General features: G+C 48.4%; 1 protein-coding gene across 1 annotated transcript in view; it reads left to right on the top strand.

Moving 5' to 3' along the window:
* LOC119921748 (RING finger protein 17-like) overlaps positions 1-16,892 on the top strand; it is a 71,711-nt gene extending 54,819 nt beyond the window's left edge. The window contains exons 13-18 of the mRNA XM_038741807.1: positions 2,263-2,379; positions 6,262-6,421; positions 10,864-10,999; positions 11,228-11,417; positions 13,588-13,687; positions 16,701-16,892. Coding sequence (XP_038597735.1) covers positions 2,263-2,379; positions 6,262-6,421; positions 10,864-10,999; positions 11,228-11,417; positions 13,588-13,686 — 702 coding nt within the window. The 3' untranslated portion in view covers position 13,687; positions 16,701-16,892. The remainder of the gene's footprint in view (positions 1-2,262; positions 2,380-6,261; positions 6,422-10,863; positions 11,000-11,227; positions 11,418-13,587; positions 13,688-16,700) is intronic.
* Positions 16,893-19,730: the final 2,838 nt, after the last annotated feature.

Below are 19,730 nucleotides of genomic sequence, written 5' to 3'. Positions count from 1 at the left end.
TCTATTTGTTGCCGAATTGTCCTTTTAAGCGCTTAGTACAGTGCTGTGCACACAGTAAGCACTCAATAAATATGGTTGAATGAATGAAACTTCACCTCCATAAAACCCTCAGAAGTGTTTTATTAAGCTCTGCTTCCTAATGCACTTTCATTCGCACAATACTGGGAGGTTTTAACAGTCCACACTAACTCTACTTAAGCGACTTAGGCCAAAATCCTTCATGTCATAGTGACTTTGTGATCTTTAAACCACTGAGGTTCCTGGAAGGTCAATAATCCTATAGAATCAGTCATAGAAATACATTCAGGATAGGGAACATGTCTCCTAAGTCTGTTGAACCCCCACAAGTGCCTAATACAGTGCTCTGCATAGAGCAGGTCCTCAGCAAATGGGACCGATTGATCAATGGTTGGTTAAAAACCGTCCATATCATCGTTTGTATGGATTCATCAGTTAGTAATTGGTTACCTGAGAATGTCATGTTGTGGTTTAGGTTTATCTCTACTTTAGTATTATTTTACCTTGAATTTTCCGTTCCCCAGATCGCTGATTGTTTGCCCACTTATTTCCTTGTTTTAGAAGAAATGATTTTGCTTGAGGGGGTCCGAGATGTGAGGGCCACTTTGAAAACGCACATCCCGGCATCTGGCTCTTTCCTTTCATCAAGGCAGACTTGTACCTGTGAGAGCAGTTTAGGGAAGCCACTCGAAGCAACCTGTCATTGCCCTGCCAGCTCCGAGAGAGACTGGAAAGGCAGAGTTGAGGGAAGAGGTTCAGGTGGAACTGAGACCCTGTAAATGCCGACACACCTCAGACCCACGTCCTATTTTCAGTCTCCTGATTTTGTTCTCCCTAGCAGGCAGATTTGGTGGCGGTCAACAGAAGGCTAGGTTGGAGCTAGGTGTATTGGAGGCCAGCCCCAGAAAACACGAAGAGACTGTATGCTCTGTCCTCCAGAGTGGGAAATCAACTCCAAGCGTGGGGCATTGCTCCCAAGGAGCCTAAGCTGGGAGGACAATGCTAGATGGCTTTAATTCCCAACGTTTTTTGACTGAAGCTTCTTGCCTCACTCAATCCTTGTCTCCTTCCAGACCCAAGAATTTCCCTTATGGGGTAGAAGCACCCAAAGAAAGTTAGGTCCCTCCGATCTGTTTGTTCTTCAAAGCCAGCTTGTCCTTGCCATTTGCTTGCTCTGAAGGCCCTCCTGCCCCTTTTCCATTCCATCCCATCTTCCACTCCTCCCCTAGCCGCCCTGCTCCCACCCCCTCCCACAACACACAAGCACACCTTTTCATACTTGGATTGGAAAGTTGATACCCATGCATCTAGTAACCAGCTGTACGATGGATTGAGTGCCTCTTTTGGACAGAACACTGTACAAAGTGCTTCTGAGGGTTTAGTAGATTTAGTAGTCATGATCCCTGGCCTCCAAGGACCTTACAATCTCATAATAATAATAATCATTGTTATTATTACCGTTATTGTTATTATGGCATTTGGTAAGCACTTACTGTGTGCCAGGCACAATACTGAGCTCTGGGGAGGATACAAGCAAATCAGATTGGACTCAGTCCCTATCCCACGTGCGGCTCACAGTCTCGATCCCCATTTTACAGGTGAGGTAACTGAAGCGTATAGAAGTTAAGTGACTTGCCCAAGGCCGCAAAGCAGGCAAGTGGCAGAGACAGGATTACCATGACCTTCTGGCACCCAGGCCTGTGCTCTATCCACTGTGCCATGCTGCTTCCCATGATGGAGACAGACTCGAAAATAAATTACAGATATGAAGATATAATGTATATATAAATATAAATATATATATATTTAGTCCAGATGGGCGGCAAGAAATGGGGCTGTCGGTTGCGGGGAGGGGTCGGGAGAAGGCAGGAGTCCCCGAATGCCAAAGTGATGTGGAAGAGAGACAAGCAGGATGATTAGAAGTTCAACAGGGAAGCCATTCTGGAGGAGATGTGATTTCAGAAATGCTTTAAAGACAATGAGAACAGTGGGCTTTCAGCAAAGGAGACGGGGTGGGGTGGTGGGGGGGTGGGGGGGATGTGACTGAGTGGTCAGTGGCAGTGGGAGAGTCAAGGGAGGAGCACAGTGAGTAATTTAGCTTGAGGAGAACAGAGTCTGGGAGTTGTGTTGTAGAAGGAGGAATGAGTGGATAAGGAAGAGAAAGAGAGTGAGAGAGAGAGAGAGAGCTGATTGAGTGTCTTGAAAGCTGCTGTGAAAATTAACATATACGTTCTGTTGTTCTAGGAGTTGCATCGGCCTGAAACAAAGATCCGTGTTTTACCACCATACTCCTTGTTATCTCTGCCTTCTCCAGGAAAGCATTTTGCTGTTCAAGTTAGGCACCTCGTTGTACCTAATGAGGTATAAGAACTAAGTTATTTTGGTTCATAATTCAGTGTTTTCTGCAGTGAGAGAATAGCAGCCAGAAGGGGTCCAAAGCTGGGAGTCCTGACGCCTTGGCTGTACTTCTGATACCACGACTTGCCTATTTGGTCAAGTCACCTAACTTTTCTGTGCAACTAGAAACTGGGAATTAATACCTCTTCTCCCTCCCATTATACTGTGAGGGACTGGAAGTGTGACTAATCTGATTGTATGGTAACTTATCTAGTGCTTAGCACAGTACTTGGTGCACAGTACGTGCATAATAGATATCCCAATAATTGTTTTTGGTGTTAGTTGTCGTAATAGTCCTCATGGAAGTAGTAGTAGTAGTAGTGGTAGTAGTGGTAGTGGTAGTAGTGGTAGTGGTAGTGGTGGTAGTAGTAGTAGTAGTAGTGGTAGTAGTGGTAGTAGTGGTAGTAGCGGTGGTGGTAGTAGTAGTGGTGGTGGTGGTGGTGGTGGTGGTGGTGGTGGTGGTGGTAGTAGTAGTAGTAGTAGTAGTATCCATCAATCAATCAATCAGCGGTATTTACTGAGTGATTAAAATGAGCAGAGCGCTGTACTAAGCTCTTGGGCAAGTACAAGAAACAGACAGGTTTCCGGCCTATAACGAGTTTACATTCTAGAGGGGAAAACAGACGTTAATATGACTGCATAAGTAACCTATTCCATACAGTTTAAAGATATGTACATAAGCACTATGTAGTTGCGGGTGGGTTGAATATCAAACACCCAAAGGTGACAGTTTCCAGTGCCTAGATTATGGAGAAGGGAGAGTGAGCTGGGGAGTGAGTCTGGCTCCCAGACTGAGCCCCCTCCTTCCTCTCCCCCACCTCTCCCTCTCCATCCCCCCGCCCCCCGCCTTACCTCCTTCCCTTCCCCACGGCACCTGTATATATGTTTGTACGTATTTATTACTCTATTTATTAATTTATTTTACTTGTGCATATTTATTCTATTTATTTTATTCTGTTAATACGTTTTGTTCTCTTTCTCTGTCTCCGTCTCCCCGTTCTAGACTGTGAGCCCACTGTTGGGTAGAGACTGTCTGTATACGTTGCCAACTTGTACTTCCCAAGCGCTTAGTACAGTGCTCTGCACACAGTAAGCGCTCAGTAAATGCGATTGAATGAACGAATGAATGAAAAGAGGGCTTAATCTCGGAGATGTGACCTTAATAGTGCTTTGAAGGTAGAGCGAGTGTGGTCTGGCATACTTGGAGGGGGAGAGACAGTTCCAGGGTGCAGGGAGGACTTGGGAAAAGATTTGGCACAGTGAGTAAGACTGGGACACAGTGAGTAAGCTGGTTTTAGAGGAGCGGCGTATGTGGGCTGGGCTGCAGTAGGAGACCCATGAAGAGAGGTAGGATGGGGCGAGTTGACTGAATGCTTCAAAGCCAATGGTAAGGAGTTTCTGTTTGATGCAGAGGTGGATGGGCAGCCATTGGAGGTTCTTGAGGAGTGGAGAGACCTGGGCTGAACGTTTTTGTTGCGAAATTGTCTATGCAACAGGGTGAAGTGTGGACTGGAGTCTATATTAGTGTAAACGAAGTGGTCCAGTAGTCCAACTGCTACTCCTAATAGTACTAGCTGTAGTCATTGTTGTAGTCTTGTGCCGATTCGTATGCATAAGATGTTGCACACAATCCTTCTTTCCAGCACTGACAAACAGTCTAGTCATTTGTGCATCTGCCTGCTTCATGCCTTTTCACGATGATGCTCATCTTTTTGGACGAAAAGAATTCATTGAATTCATAACTGGAGAAAAGAGAATGAGCTAAGTAACTGAAGTCTCTTCCAGGCTCAAGTTTCTAAGTTTCTGGTTGAGAGTTCATCAGCCCAAGCATAACAGAATTTAACTGACATTTTTAACATAAAATCAATGTAAATAGTGGGTCTAGAGTTTTTTAGTATCTTGCACAGACATGTTGTCTGTACTTATTTTCCCATTGCTTTTAAATAGGCGTGTGTGTGTTTGTTGCTGTTCTCCATTTTGGGGGTTCCCCTTAGATATTGTTCCCTAACCATACTGCAGAATTTGTCATTTTCCTCTAGGTGAAATAAAGAGTTGACCTGGTTGGTGCAGGGGGAGGAGAGTGTGGCTGAAGCCGGCGGGGGAGGGGAGGGACGGGGAGGGGGGGCGGTGGTGGAGTTTCAGGGTTTTTGATTCTTTTTAATGGTATTTTAAAAATACTCACTATGCATCAAGCACTGTTCTAAATGCCGGGGTAGATGCAGATGTATTAGGTTGGACAAAGTCCTTGCCTGGGATGGGGCTCACAGTGTACGGTTGAAGGGAGCAAGATTTAGTCCCCATTTTACAGATGAAGGAACCGAGGTATAGAGAAGTTAAGTTTCTCGCCCAGGTTCACTGAGCAGGCAGTTGGCAAAGCTGGAATTAGCACCCAAGGCCTCTGACTCCCAGGCCCACGGTCTTTGCACTAGGCCATGCTGCTTCTCCATTCTAGGCTGCTTCTCCAGGTTCATTCATTCAGTCATTCAGTCCTATTTATTGAGCACTAACTGCATGCAGAGCATGGTACTAAGCTCTTGGGAGAGTACAATACAACAATAAACCATCACATTCCCTGCCCACAACGAGCTTACGGTCTAGGTGTGGGGAGAAATATATCAGTAAAAATAAGTAAAATTGCAGATATGTACATAAGTGCTAGGGGACTAGGAGTGGGGGCGGAGAGCAAAGGGAGCAAGTCAGGGCGATGCAGAATGGAGAGGGAGAAGAGGAAGCAGGGGCTTAGCCTGGGAGGGCCTCTTGCAAGAGATGTGCCTTCAGTAAGACTTCGAAGGAGGGCAGAGTATTAGTCTGTCAGATCTGTGGAGGGAGGGCATTCCAGGCCAGAGGCAGGGCTTGGGCGACGGGTTGGCGGCGAGTTGGAGGCACAGTGAGAAGGTTAGCACAAACGGAGCAAAGTGTCAATGGGAGTAGCCAGGTGAGATAGGAGGGAGACCAGGTGGTGGAGTGCCTTAAAGCTAACGGTGAGCAGTTTTTGTGTGATGCAGAGGTGGATGGGCAACCACTGGACTTTTTTGAGGGGCAGGGTGACATGTCCTAAACCTGCTTTAAGAAAAGTGATGTGGGCAGCAGCGTGAAGTGTGGACTGGAGTGGGGAGAGACAGGAGGTTGGGAGGTCAACAAGGAGGCTGATGCAGTAATCCAGGCTGGATAGAATGAGTGACTGTATCAGCCATGTAGCAGTTTGGATGGAGAGGAACGGGCAGATATTAGCGATGTTGTGATGATAGGACTGACAGGATTTAGTGGTGGATTGAATGTGAGGGTTGAATGAGAGAAAGGAGTCAAGGATGACACCAAGGCCAAGGGCTTGTGAGACAGGAAGGATAGTGGTGCCATCTACAGTGATGGGAAAGTCATGGGGAGGACAGAGGACAGGTTGCAAGGATCTCAGCACAGAAAGCTGAACCCCCCTGAATGAGGCTCTATTCTAATGAGGACCTTGTTGTCTTGCACCCAATTCCACAGTCACTTGCTGTTCCTTGTTACAAATTGAGACCCTCTCACCTCCATCCCTGGCCTGCATAAAGATCGACGACAGGCTAAGACAATAGGGGCCCCAGAATCCAACCACTCCCCCAGACAAAGCTACCGCCCCAGCTTTTCAGTACATTGGATTCAACGACAGGGTCTGTGGCGTGGAGGAGCGCAAGGAATTCGAGTGCCTGCAGCTTTGAAATAGGGTCAGCTTCCATGGCAGCTGATTTCTGGGGCCTGAAATGCTCTGCATCTGGTGGAGAGGGGTTTCTTCAGAATGCAGTATAAGGGGACGATTGGTTCGGTTGCCGCTTTGTCCTTTGGGTTAAAATATTTCTCCTTTTGGTCTAGGTTTACGTTTGTCCTGAACAAGGAGACAGTTCAAGCCACAGCCAAGGCGCAGATGAGAGAAAAATCAGCTGGAACTCTGAACCTGAGAGCCTGGAAGAAGGACTGCAGCACTGTAATCGGAGTGCATCATCTCTTCCTTTTCTGACTGATTTTAAGACAGGTATTTTAAAAATCCAATAGTCGGTGGTATTTATTGAGTTCCCACTCAGTAGAGTTGACAGATGTGATCCCCGCCCACAAAATGCACAGGGTTAGAGTGAGAGGTAGACATGCAAAAGAACTGCAGATAGGGAAAATGTCTGGGGGTGAGGATCTGAACAGAAGTGCTGTGGGAGGGATGACTATCACGGGCTTGAGGGGTGCGGACCCTAGTGCATGGGCAGAGCAGAGGGGGAGAAGGGAAGAGGAAGAAAGGGGTTAGGCAGGCAAGGCCTCCTGGAATAAGAAATGTGATTTTAGGAGAGCTTTGAAAGTGAGGAGAGTGATGGTTTGATAGTTATGGAGGGACAGGGAATTCCAGGCCAGAAGAAGGATCTGGACAAGGTTTCTAAGGCAGGAGAGATGAGATCCAGGTACAGAATGAAGGTTAGGGTTGGGGGAGCCCGAGTGTGCTGATTGGGTTGCAGTAAGAAATCATCCAGGGAAGGTAGGAGAGGGTAGAGGATGGAGTGATGTGTTTAGTGGGGAGTTTCTGTTGGTTGCAGAGATGGATGGGCAACCATTGGAGGTGTTTGAAGAGTGGGGAGATGTGGACTGAACTTCTTGGTGGAAAAATGACCTGTGGAAGCAGAGTGAAGTATGGACTGGAGAAAGAAGAGGCAGAGGGCAGGGAGGTCAGAGAGGAGGCTACTAATACAGTAGTTCAGGAGAATGGGGTAAGTGCTCAAATCGTCAAGGTAGCAGAGGAAAGGGTACATTTTAGAGATGTTGGGAAGATAGAAATAACAGGATTTGGTGACAGAGTGAACGTGCAGGCTGGAATGAGGGGGATGAGTCAAGGATAGTGTCAAGATTGCGGGCTTGTGAGGCAGGGAGGAGGGTGGTGTTGTCTAAAGTGGTAGCAAAGTCAGGGGGAGGACAAGGTTTGGGTGGGAATATAAGGAGTTCTTTTTGGACATGTTACATTTGAAGAGTCAGCAGGACCTTCAAGTAGAAGTGTCCTGAAAGCAGGAGGAAAGGCTAGAGAGGTAGAGTTAGCAACCGCCTCCATAGAGATGGCAGTGGACTCGCTGGGAGTGAAAGCGTTCTCCAAGGGAGTGGGCGGAGGTGGAGAATAGAAGACCCAGAATCTAGTCTTGAGGGATCCCCAGAGCTAGAGGGTGGGCAGCAAGTGGGGAGCCAGTGAGAAAGCCTGAGAACGAAGAGCCTGAGAGGTAGGAAGAGAACAGGAGAGAACGGTGTCAGTGAAGCCAAGGTTAGATTATGTTCACTGTTTTGGCCTGAGCATACATTTCAAAGGTTTTATGCCTCTTGTTCCCAGCAGCTTTTGCCGTAGGGTCACACTTAGGATCACTGTGAATATGCTGAGGCAAAACTCATCCTTAACACCTTTAAGATCCCCTTCTTAAGAGAACTGTGCGCTGTGTGCGCAGAGCAGAAGTCGTCAAGGCTGCCCAACATCGCACGGTGTCTCTTTGTGATCTTCGAGTGCCCTAGGGTCCTCTAAAAGTGTCCCAGGCCTCCAGAGCAGAATTCACCTGGAAAGGGCCACTCTGACGGTGGGCCCTTCAGAAGGGTAGAGTAGGCCAGCAGATAGGAAACCCGTATGAGGGTTGCCAGCAGAACACCATCTCCAGCACTGCAGCCCAACTGGGTATCAGATCAACCTGGCATACAGCCCAAGGAAAGGAAAGCAAAGACATCTCACCCCGGTGATGCTGAGAATAACGCCAGGATTTTTCCAACCACCCCTGGTGTGACAGGGCCTGTTGGTTTCCACATCCAAATCTTCAGGCTCAGAGAGTTATTTCCCAGCACAGACTCAGCTCTGAATATGGGAATATGAAAACTAAAGGAATGCATATTATTCTGCGAGAATGGAGAGGAAAAAAAAATTAACGTAGAAATACTTAAGCAGTAGGGTGGTAAGGGGCAATAAATCAAATCAATCCTTGTTTTTTATTGAGCACTTACTATGACTAGAGCAGTGTACTAAGTATTGGGGAGGGTAATGATAGAGTAAGTAGGTATGATCCCTGCCTCCAGAGATCTTACAGTCTAGTTGGGGAGACAAACATTAAAATAAATTGCAAGTAAGGGAGGCAAAAGAGCTATAAGGGTATGTAAAAAAGTCCTGGAGGAGGAAACAGGTAAGTAACTAAGTACTTTGTGAGACCGAGCCAAGTGCGTATGTGACGTGAGAGGGAGGGTAATAAGTGGAGAGGTAAGATATTAGCTAGGGAATACAGTCGTCCTTCGGTATTCCCAGGGCCTTGTTAGAGAAACCCCTGCAAATGAGGTGAAACCACAATTACTGTCCATGCCTGATGGTAACCCGCACTTAAGACACTGGAAATTTTAGCCTACGACTCACAGCCATCTGTGGGGAAGAGGGTGGTGGCCAGCCAGCCGCAGACAAGGCAGGGCTCTGGCTACAGAGAAGCAGCGTGGCTCAGTGGAAAGAGCACGGGCTTGGGAGCCAGAGGTCATGGGTTCTAATCCCGGCTCTGCCACTTGTCAGCCGTGTGACTTTGGGCTAGTCACTTAACTTCTCTGGGCCTCAGTTACCTCATCTGTAAAATGGGGATTAAGACTGTGAGCCCCACGTGGGACAAGCTGACCACCTTGTATCTCCCCCCACCCTCAGTGCTTAGAACAGTGCTTTGCGCGTAATAAGTGCTTAACAAACGGCATTATTATTATTATTATTGTTATTAATACTGGAGACCAAAAAGGTCACAAGACAGCCGGGGTTAGCACCAGGACTGTGAGCGGGGCCGGATTTCACCCAGGGCTCATCATCATCAACATCGACGGTGTTTATAGCCCCGGGCTCCGGGCTCAAGAGGGCCTAGAGGTGACTGACCACCCCCTGCCCCTGCACCCTTATATTATAACTGCAAGGAGGATACCCTAAAGCATGGCTATAGGTGGTGCCATTATCACTCGTACTTCCACCATCACCTTCCTCCTTCCACCTTCACTTCCCATCTCTCTCCGAAGCCTGTTGTTACCACCGACAGTTTCCACTCCCATGGTGCCTCCTGCAAGTTTCTCCCAGTTTCCTGGAGCTGGGATTCCATGATGGCCCCTGTGGGGTTTTTGAACCACTGCTGCTGTAGCCATAACCATAGGCATTCAGGCTGGGGTGGGCAGTCATGGTCAGGGGAGAGAGAGAAGGAGGGTGGAGGGGGGGGAAGGAAGGAGGGAGAGAGGGTAGGAAGGAGGGACAGATGAATGGAAAGGGAAGGAAGGAAGGAGGGAGAGATAGTAGGAAGGAGGGACGGAGGATGGAATAAAGGAAGGAGGGATGGAGGGAGGGAGGGAGAGAGGAAGAGAGGGAGGGAAGGAGGGGAGGAGGGAGGGAGGGAGGGGAAAAAAGGGAGGGACGAGTCTGCATATTCCCAGGAGTCGCATTAAAAATGTCCCATTTCAGCCTCAGTGAGCCCTCCCTATTCTGCTCCCTCCCTCCTTTCTCCTCCATCACTCCTCTCACCACCCCCACCACCCCTTCCAGATAAAAGACAAGTACACATCTTGAAATTTAGGTATTATAAATGGTTTATATGAATGTTTGCCTCCCCCTCTAGACTGTAAGCTCATTGTGGGTAGAGCACATATCTGCCAACTCTGTTGTTTTTTACTCTCCCAAGTGCACTGTACAGTGTTCTGCACATAGTAAGAGCTCAGTAAATACCGTTGATGTTGATGATGACAAGGATAAAAATGCCTTCAGGCCCTGGATGCTGAGGCAGCCCGCAGCTCTCCTACATCTCTGCCGCCACTCTGGCTCCTGACGCTAAAATGATAACCCAAAGGTCACGGGTTGCCCTCCACACCCACAGCCCCATCTTCTATTAATACATTCTCGGCTGTCAGGAAGCAAAACTGTGAACACAGACTCCACGAATATTGAGGGGGCTACTGGACTCTGTGCCTGGTGCAGAATGTAAAAGAAGTAAATGTCTATGCAGTGGGAGAGAAATGGGAATAAATTGAGGAATGTAAACGTAGTTGTGTGAAAAAATAGATTTGAATGGGCCCACGTCTCTCAGTCTATGGAAAATATATTCAATATATTCATGAGTGCTAAGGTGTCAGCAGGTGACAGGTCAGGTGACATCAGTGGGAACGTAGAGATTAATCGGGGAATGCCTTTTTCAGTTGCTAATGTTCCCAAGCTCCTCATTCAGTGCTGCACATCCAAAGGCTCAGTGTGTTGTTGATAAAGGAAATACCGACTTCCCTAACCCCTATCTCTTTACAAGCCATAGTTTTGGATCTCTTTGCCTTGGGTGTTCAGCATAGGTGGCACCTGGCAGAAAGAGGCCCTCACCTCTGCAGAAAGGTGAACTGCAGTATAATTTGACATTCTGAACTGCAGAAAGTTGAGAACAGCAGCATAATTTGACATTTCCCCTTCAACCCCCCACTTTGTTGCAGACATGCCTTGCCTGGCACAATACAGTGATGGCTTGTGGTATAGAGGAAGAATTATTTCTGCTACTGAATTTGATCCTCTCGCAGTGTTGGTACAATTTGTTGACTATGGGACTCGGCAAAAATTGTCAACAGGCAGGTAAGTAAAGTAATTGTCCTTGTGAAGTTTGAATTTTTGGTCAGTTAGTGCGTGTCACCGGTCCCTTGTTCCTGTCTACACGATTTTCTAGTTTACAGGGCCTTTAAATATTTAGGAGCTTAAGGTTCTGTTTTAGACGGATGGTGTTGATTTAACTGTTCGACAAGTGTTTTTGGTGAGTTGTTGCTGTTCGTTGTTGCTGTGTTTCTTCTTCCCCGCCTCCTCCAGGTTACGTCAGATTCCTGATGGCCTCATGCGCTATCCAGCCCAGGCTGTCAAAGTTACTTTAACTGGGTTTAAACCTCCTAAAAGTGATTTAGAAAAAGTAAGAATTCCTTACTGCCCCAGCTGGAGCATGGAAGCAGTGTGGGCTATGGTAGACCGTCTTCAGGGCAAACGACTTCAGGCTCTCACTTTGGTAAGACCCTGGGGTTTGGTTCAGCTCCCAGAATGACACAGTATTCCATAATTGGCATTGTGTGTGTGTGTGTTTCTGTCAGTGACCTGTGGTACTTTGATGCCCCCTTAGCTTTCTGTGTTAAAGTGGCAACTGCAATCTGATCCTGAAGGGATGCATTTGTATCACTCACTGAGATTTCCTGACCGGCGGGAGAGAAGGCGCTTGACTCTCCTGCCTGGCTTTGGGGGCAAGGCACTGTCTTCTTTCTCCTGGTGTGTTTCTGTTTCCCCTCTTCCCCTTCCCCATGGGATCTGTCCCTCCCATTTTGACATTCCAATCTTCAAGCAGTTTATGGTAGTTGTCTTAAATTAAGAATTCGTTTTGGGTGTGAAAGTTGGCAACAGTTCCAGAGTGTTGCTAGTTCCTGGTTTTCATAACCAAGTAGGAAGCCGTCAAGACTCGACACGACAGTTGTGCCATCGAATTTTCGAACTGGAACATGTTTCCTTTACAAGAAAGAAAGAAAAACCCCAAAACAAAACAAAACAAAAAACGATTAGCAAATCTAATGGGACATAAGGAAATAAAGGAAATGTTCTGGAGTTGAAGCATTTCTTAACGAACAAAGATCAGTGCTCAGTCTCTGGGCATGTTCCGTCCTGCTCTGGGGAGATGAGTTGGGAACCGGGATGCACTGCAACAGCTCCACATAACCCCATCTGTGTTGAAACAACATCAGGTGAGCCAGGGTGTGGCTGCAGCTGAACTGCGCATTCCCCATTGAAGCAGTGGGGCCCAGTAGAAAGAGCCCGGGCCTGGATGTTGGGGCACCTGAGTTCTAACCTTGGCTCCATCTCCCACCTTCTCTGTGAAATTGGGAAAGATACTTTAAGTATACTGTAAGTGCCTCTGTTTCCTCACCGGTAAAGGGGGATTAAATGACTGTTCTCCCTGTCCCTTAGACTATGAGCCCCGTGTGGGATAGGGATTGTTATGATCTCCTATCTACCCTAGGGCGAAGTACAGTGCTTGGCATACAGTAAGTGCTTAACAGTTATTACATCATTGACATAATTATCATTATTCCCCATGGAGGGCCTGCCGTAGGGAAGTGTATCAAAATCGGGAGGCCCTCTGTAAATAGGACCACAATCAGTGCTTCTCTCACACCGGACTGAATTTCTTCTTCGCTGAGCCCCATGTTGAGGAAAACTTACCCCTCATGACCGTTGGTGCTCCTTGCCAGTGCATGACCTTTTCCCCCCGTACCAGATCACATCCTGTCCTGATGCAGGTTGCTCCCTGATTTCCCCAGGGGCATTGTACCCCAAACCTTTTCCAGAAAGCAGGCTTTATGACAGACCGGAGTGTTCTTGTCCTTCCTTCCCAAGCCCTCCCCCACCATCCATTACAGCGCACTTATGTTTCTGAGCACTTAGGAGTACATATTGCTCTGCAGCCTGCAAGTGCTCAATGAATACCATTGCATTTGCTGTTCACTGCACCTTCATGTATTGCCAGCTTTAGGCCACACCTCCAGGCCCCTGCCATCCATGGGCTTTCCTCGGCTCACACAACTCACTCTTCTGAAAGACGGCCAACCACGCTCTATCAACTGATTCTTGTCCCGCTTGAATATTGGAGAAATTGAACATACACAGCCATATTTACAGTAGTAATAATGAGGGCATCTGTTAAGCGCTTACTATGTACGAAGCACTGTTCTAAGCGCTGGGGTGGTCGTGGGGGGGCGGGGATGCAAGGTGATCAGTTTGTCCCACGTGGGGCTCACAGTCTTAATCCCCATTTTACAGATGAGGTAACTGAGGCTCAGAGAAGTTAACTGCCTTGCCCAAGGTCACACAGCAGACATGTGGAGGAGCCGGGATTAGGACCCATGACCTCTGACTCCCAAGCCTGGGCTCTTTCCACTGAGCCACGCTGCTTCTCTACTTCTCTACTTATGGTGTCTGCATGTTGGCCTTGCCTTCCTAATTAAATTTCCAGTTCTCTGAGGGCAGGGCGCTCCAACCTGTACTCTGTGGGCCTGCCCAGTATACATCTATTATAGCCTGTTAGGCATCGTGTATTTTGAGGAGGCAAGCAAGAAAGCTCATTCCACACACTCCAGCTGTGCTGTGAAGATAGTCAAAATTCTGAAACATGGACTTTGTTTTCTCACCCGTAGATTCGGACACCTGAGCCCATGGTGGTTTTATATGACGATGAACGAAACCCAGTTTATAGGCCATTGGTCGATATGGGACTTGCAGATCTAGATGAGTAATGTAAGTATGTTTAATGTCTATTCCCCCTATCAACCAGTGGCCTCTAATGGAGTCCCTCCGCCTGGATTGCTCAAATTCCAGCAAACCGGTTTGTGTGTCCAAAGACATTTAACTTGACCTCTTGTCTGAAGGTTAAACTTTTCCTTGGTGCAGATTACAGATCTTGCCATGCTTGGGCAAAAGGTGGACCCCAAACCTTTCCCTGAATGTGGCCAAGTTCATGTCGACGTTTGACATAATAGGTTTCAAAACAAAAAATAAGAGAGAGAGGAAAGGAAAAAAGGACAGCACCGTGGCCTATTGGATGAAGCCCAGGTTTAGGAATCAGGGGCCCTGGCTTCTAATCCTGGTTGGCTCTGACACTTGTCTGCAGTATGATCTTGGGCAAGCCACTTAAACTTCTCTGCCACTTAACTTCTGTGCCTCAGTAACCACATCTGTAACATAGGGAGTAAGACTGGAAACCCCCTGTGGGACAGGGGCTGTACCCAACCTTTAGTTAGCAGTTTTTATTTTTTTTTTACAATTATTTATTTATTTCTTAAAGATTCAGAAGCGAATATATTTGAGAGATTTCAGGGAAAAAAAAGTTTTTCATTGTTTAAGTCAACATTGGGGTTGTCTTGTGTCAACCCCAATGCCGAGTATATAGTAAGTGCTTAACAAAGCACTTAAACCCCTTCCCCACTCCTCCCCCCCGCCGCCCCGCACCCCACCGGCATCCCAGCTGTGGTCATGGTCAACTTAAATACCCTCTAGACTGTAAGCTTGTTATGGGAAGGCAGTGTGTCTGCTAATTCTGTTGTACTGTACTCTCCCAAGCACTTAGTACGGTGCTCTGCCCATCGTAAGGGTGCAATAAATGTGACTAGTTGATGCCACAAATAAAAATGCAGATCCCATTTCCCCCCATGGTTAAGCAGGCCCTAGGCATTACTGCCTCTGGCTGTGTGCTGCTAGGGTTAGAACAATCATCTTTGATTTGGTGTGGGGGTTTGGGGAGGGCATGGGGTGGGTGGGGTAATCGTGGGGAGGGCCAAGTGGAGGGTGCAGAGCCAGGACATCACTGCTGTTCTGGAAGCCAGTTGGTAGGCTGTTGCCAGTCAGAACATTCTGAGCAAATGGAACAGGATCAGTGGCAATCAGTCCAGCAGTCAGTCAATCAATCAGTGGTGTTGATTGAGTACTTACCGTGTGCCGAGTGTACTAGGCGTTTGGCAAAGTACAATGCAAAAGAGTTGGTGGACACATCCCCTGCCCCACAACAAGCTTACATTGTAGAGGCAGGGTCCTCAGCTGGCGCACTGAGTATAGGCCAAAGGCACTGTTGGACAAGTAAAAGCTTGAGGTTCATGGGGAGCCTGAGGTACGGTATTGGGTTTCAAAATTGAGGCTCTCTAGCGACTTCCCTTTCCCATAGCAGCAAGATGTAGAATGAATGAACGCACTTAGAGCCCTTCACTGGGCCCTGCGTACTCATTCAGGCTGTATAATGCCTCCCCTAGTTTCCTCACTCCACCTGGAGTTTCCTTACGTGCTTCAGGTGGTCAGTGGCATGCGTGCTTCCTATGAGAACCACTCTAATAATGATAATAATAATAATAATAATAATAATAATAACAACAACAGTAATGGCATTTATTAAGCACTTAGCACGTGCAAAGCACTGTTCTAAGCGCTGGGGAGGTTACAAGGTGATCAGAGACCTGCCGGTCTCAGCTCCGCAACATTGCCAAGATCCGCCCTTTGCTCTCCATCCAAACCACTACCCTGCTCGTTCAAGCTCTCATCCTATCCCGCCTGGACTACTGCATCAGCCTCCGCTCTGATCTCCCATCCTCGTGTCTCTCCCCACTTCAATCCATACTTCATGCTGCTGCCCGGATTGTCTTTGTCCAGAAACGCTCTGGGCATGTTACTCCCCTCCTCAAAAATCTCCAGTGGCTACCAATCAATCTGCGCATCAGGCAGAAACTCCTCGCTCTCAGCTTCAAGGCTGTCCATCACCTCGCCCCCTCCTACCTCACCTCCCTTCTCTCCTTCTCCAGCCCAGCCCGCACCCTCCGCTCCTCTGCCGCTAATCTCCTCCCCGGGCCTCGTTCTCGCCTGTCCCGCTGTCGACGCCTGGCCCACGTCATCCCCCTGGCCTGGAATGCCCTCCCTCCCCACATCCGCCGAGCTAGCTCTCTTCCTCCCTTCAAGGCCCTACTGAGAGCTCACTTCCTCCAGGAGGCCTTCCCAGACTGAGCCCCCTCCTTCCTCTCCTCCTCGTCCCCACCGTCTTACCTGCTTCCCTTCCCCACAGCACCTGTATATATGTATATATGTTTGTACGTATTTATTACTCTATTCATTTATTTATGTAACTTGTACATATCTATTCTATTTATTTTATTTTGTTAATATGTTTGGTTTTGTTCTCCGTCTCCCCCTTCTAGACTGTGAGCCCACTGTTGGGTAGGGACTGTCTCTATATGTTGCCAACTTGTACTTCCCAAGCGCATAGTACAGTGCTCTGCACACAGTAAGTGCTCAATAAATATGATTGATTGATTGATTGATTGATTGATTGATTGATTGACTGATTGATTGATTTGGCTGTCCCACGGGGGGGCTCACAGTCTTACCCCCCATTTTGCAGATGAAGTAACTGAGGCCCAAAGAAGTTAAGTGACTTGCCCAAAGTCACACAGTTGACGATTGGTGGAGCCGAGATTTGAACCCCTGACCTCTGACTCCAACACCCGTGCTCTTTCCACTGAGCCACGCTGCTTCTCTCTGAGTACACTGAAATTCACAGCTACCACTTCCAATATTAGACGGGCTCCACATTCTTGAACCTGTCTTTCCCTGGGACTCTTTGACCCCAAGAGTGTGTGACTCTTGAATCTTACTGCATTCACCCCGGGAAGGGCAGGGGTCTTTCTCCACCTAGTTTTAGCTAAAATGGTGTGAGGTTTTGAGGATTGTACAAGGCATAGATTGAAGTCAGAGTCCAGTTTTTGTTTTCCAGGGATTCCTAGTTAACATGGTGGAGTTCCGGGAGAAGGTCCGAAGAAACAAAATACATCTTTCCTGTCAAACCGATTGGTGTGTGTCCCGGTTATGAGACACGTGAGATGTTCTCTGAAACAAGTAATGTATGTTGAGTTTGGAACTATTTTCAGACGTTCACAATAAATGTTGCTTTTGAGTCTTCAGTTAATTCAGTGTATTCATCCCCTCTCCCAGCCCCACAGCACCCGTATATGTATGTGAAATTAATTTATTTATGTTAATGTCTCCCTCCCCCGTAGACTCTAAACTCGTGTGGGTGGGGAGTGTGGTCTGTTAATTGTTGCATTCTACTCTCCCAAACGCTTAGTGCAGTGTTCTGCACACAGCACTCAGTAAATACGATTGACTGAATGAATGAATTAAAAGCTTCACTTATTCCATTAGTTCTTTTCATCCTGCTCTTAGTCTTTAAGAAAAAAAAATCTGCCCAGGGTACTTGCTCCTCTCTGTCCCTGCCTCACCCCCTTGGCTCCAGAGTTCAATAAAAGCTTCCTGGCAGCATCAGCAGCTGATGGGGTTGCCTGTGCCATGATAGACTTAGTACAGTGCTCTGCACACAATAAGCCCTCAATAAATACGATTGAATGAGTAGACCATGGTGAGTATAATATGACATTATCCCTCCATTGGGAAGCAGCGTGGCATAGTGGATAAAGCATGGGCCTGGGAGTCAGAAGGTCATGAGTTCTAATGCCGACTCCATCCCTTGTCTGCTGTGTGACCCTGGGCCAGCCACTAAACTTCTCTGGGCCTCAGTTACCTTTTCTGTAAAATGGGGATTGAGACTGAGCCCCATGTGGGACAGGGACTGTTTCCAACCCGATGTGCTCTGGTATCCACCCCAGCGCTTGGTATAGTGCCTGGCACATAGTAAGCTCATAACGATTGCCATAGTTACTATTTGGGAAATTCCCTTTCCAGGTTTATTGTCCTGCAGAAGCAGTTTGGCTTAGTAGAAAGAGCAAAGGGCTGGAAGTCGTTAGGAGGCCTGGGTGCTCATAATGACTATGCCACAGGCCCGCTGTGTGATCTTGAGTGACAGTACTGGGAGTTCTCAGCCCTAAATCCTTGTCATAGGCATCCTCACGGTCACCGTCGAAGGGCCAGTCCTTCTAAAGGAGGTCCCAGGGAGGGCCTTTCTGGGTCGCAAAGGCACCCATTTTGCTGTACTTCAAATGCACACTGGGGACGTCAGCTAAGGGGTCCCTCGAGCCCGTCTTCCATACACTCCTCGCTACCCTGCCTCCCCCCCCATCCCCTCCCACTCCAACACCTGCACCCTGGGAGCCCCATCCCTTCTGTACCCCACCCCTCCTCTCGCCCGCCCCCCCTCCCCATTTCCAGGGATCTCGGCCAATGCTAATCAGATGCTTTCCCTACCTGGGGGTCGTTGCCACTGCTCAGCATGGGAGGAAGTGGTGTCATTTTAAAACGGCCACTACCCGGTAGCCCTTGCAGCTGTGCCCCACCCTCCAGGCCCCCAGAGAAAAAGGCTCCAGCCCTGCCTGCCGAGGCTGGCCACAGCTTCCGGCCCTGTCTGGATGGAGGCCCTGTAGTGATGTCACGGGGGATCAGTTGAATTGGGGGGGGGGGGGGGTCCACATTTGACGGACCAGCCCAGAACCTTGATTTCTCTCCATGCAGCCTTGCCCATTGCATATCACCCATAGACCCCACCGACAGTGGTGCTGGCACACATCCCACCAGGAGGGAGACAGTCCAAACCTCCAGAAGTATACAACTGAGAAAGTGGGCCTGAACCCTGAGGGGTGGGAGAGGAAGGAGGAGGAGGCAGGGAAGGAAGAAGAGAGGGAGGAGGAGGAAGAGAAGCTGGGCCAGGAGAGGTACTCTGGAGCAGGCACGACCTGAAGTGGAATGTTGGATTGCAGTGAGGCCCTCACAGAGGGATGCGTGGTGGTCAGCAGTGGGCAGTTCTGTGGTGCAATTCCAGCTGACTTTGGATTGGAAGTGGGCAGGAGCAGAGGCCTGGCGAAGTTTAGGTCATCCTGGGTTGGTAGGGGGAAATGGCCCCGTTGCCCCAGAACCTTTATTTTCCTTCCTCTGGGCACTCAGTTCAGAACATAATATTCACTTGCTGCATGGGTGGTGGGTGATTTCGGCACATCAGCTGGGCCCTGCGGGAGAAGCAGGAAGAGGAAAAGGGGGAGAAAGGGGTGAAGAAAGAGAAGAAGAGGAGGAGGAAGAGGAGTTGTGAGGGGGGAGGAGGAGGAGGAAGGAGAAGGTGGATGTGAATGCAGTCGAGGTGGAGACAGAAGAGAAGGAGGAAGAGGAGAAGGAAGATGAGCAATGCAGGAGCGGGAAGCTGGATTAAGCGATTGGGAAAGTACAAAAGAGTTGGTAGGTTCAATCCCTGCCCATAAGGACCTTTCAGTCTGCAAAAGGGCGAAGTGGGGTAGGGGAGGAGGCGGGAGGCGGTGGCCGGGGGTTGACGGGGAGACGCGCACTGAAATAAATTAACAGATAGGGGAATGAGTAGAGTATAAAGTTACGCACCCAAGCACTGTGGATCTGGGGAGAGAATCAAAGTGTTTAAGGGGTACACAGCCGAGGGCATAGTCGACCCGGAGGAGAGGGCAGCTGGGGTTAACGAGGGCTTGCTCAGGGAAGGCCTTCTGGAGGAGATGTGATTTTAAGAGGGTTTGGAAGAGCTTAGAACAGTCCTTTGCACATAGTAAGTGCTTAATAAATGCCATCATTATTATCATTATTATTATTATTATTATTATTATTATTAATTATTATTGAAGGTGGGGAGAATGGAGGACTGTCAGGCATGAAGTAGGAGAGAGTTTCTGGCCCGAGGAAGGCTGTGGGCATGGGGTCAGGAGTGTGCTGGAACAGGCCGAGATGGAGGAGTTAGGTCAGCAGTAGAGGAGCGCGGTGTGCTGTTGGGGTTGTAGTAGCAGTTCAGCGCAGTAAGGTGGAGGTGGGGTGTCTTAAGGCTGATGGAAAGGAGTTTCTGTTT

This window comes from Tachyglossus aculeatus (assembly GCF_015852505.1).
Source record: "Tachyglossus aculeatus isolate mTacAcu1 chromosome Y4 unlocalized genomic scaffold, mTacAcu1.pri scaffold_167_arrow_ctg1, whole genome shotgun sequence".
NCBI classification, from domain to species: Eukaryota; Metazoa; Chordata; class Mammalia; order Monotremata; family Tachyglossidae; genus Tachyglossus; species Tachyglossus aculeatus.
This window is presented reverse-complemented; position numbering and strand designations above follow the sequence as displayed.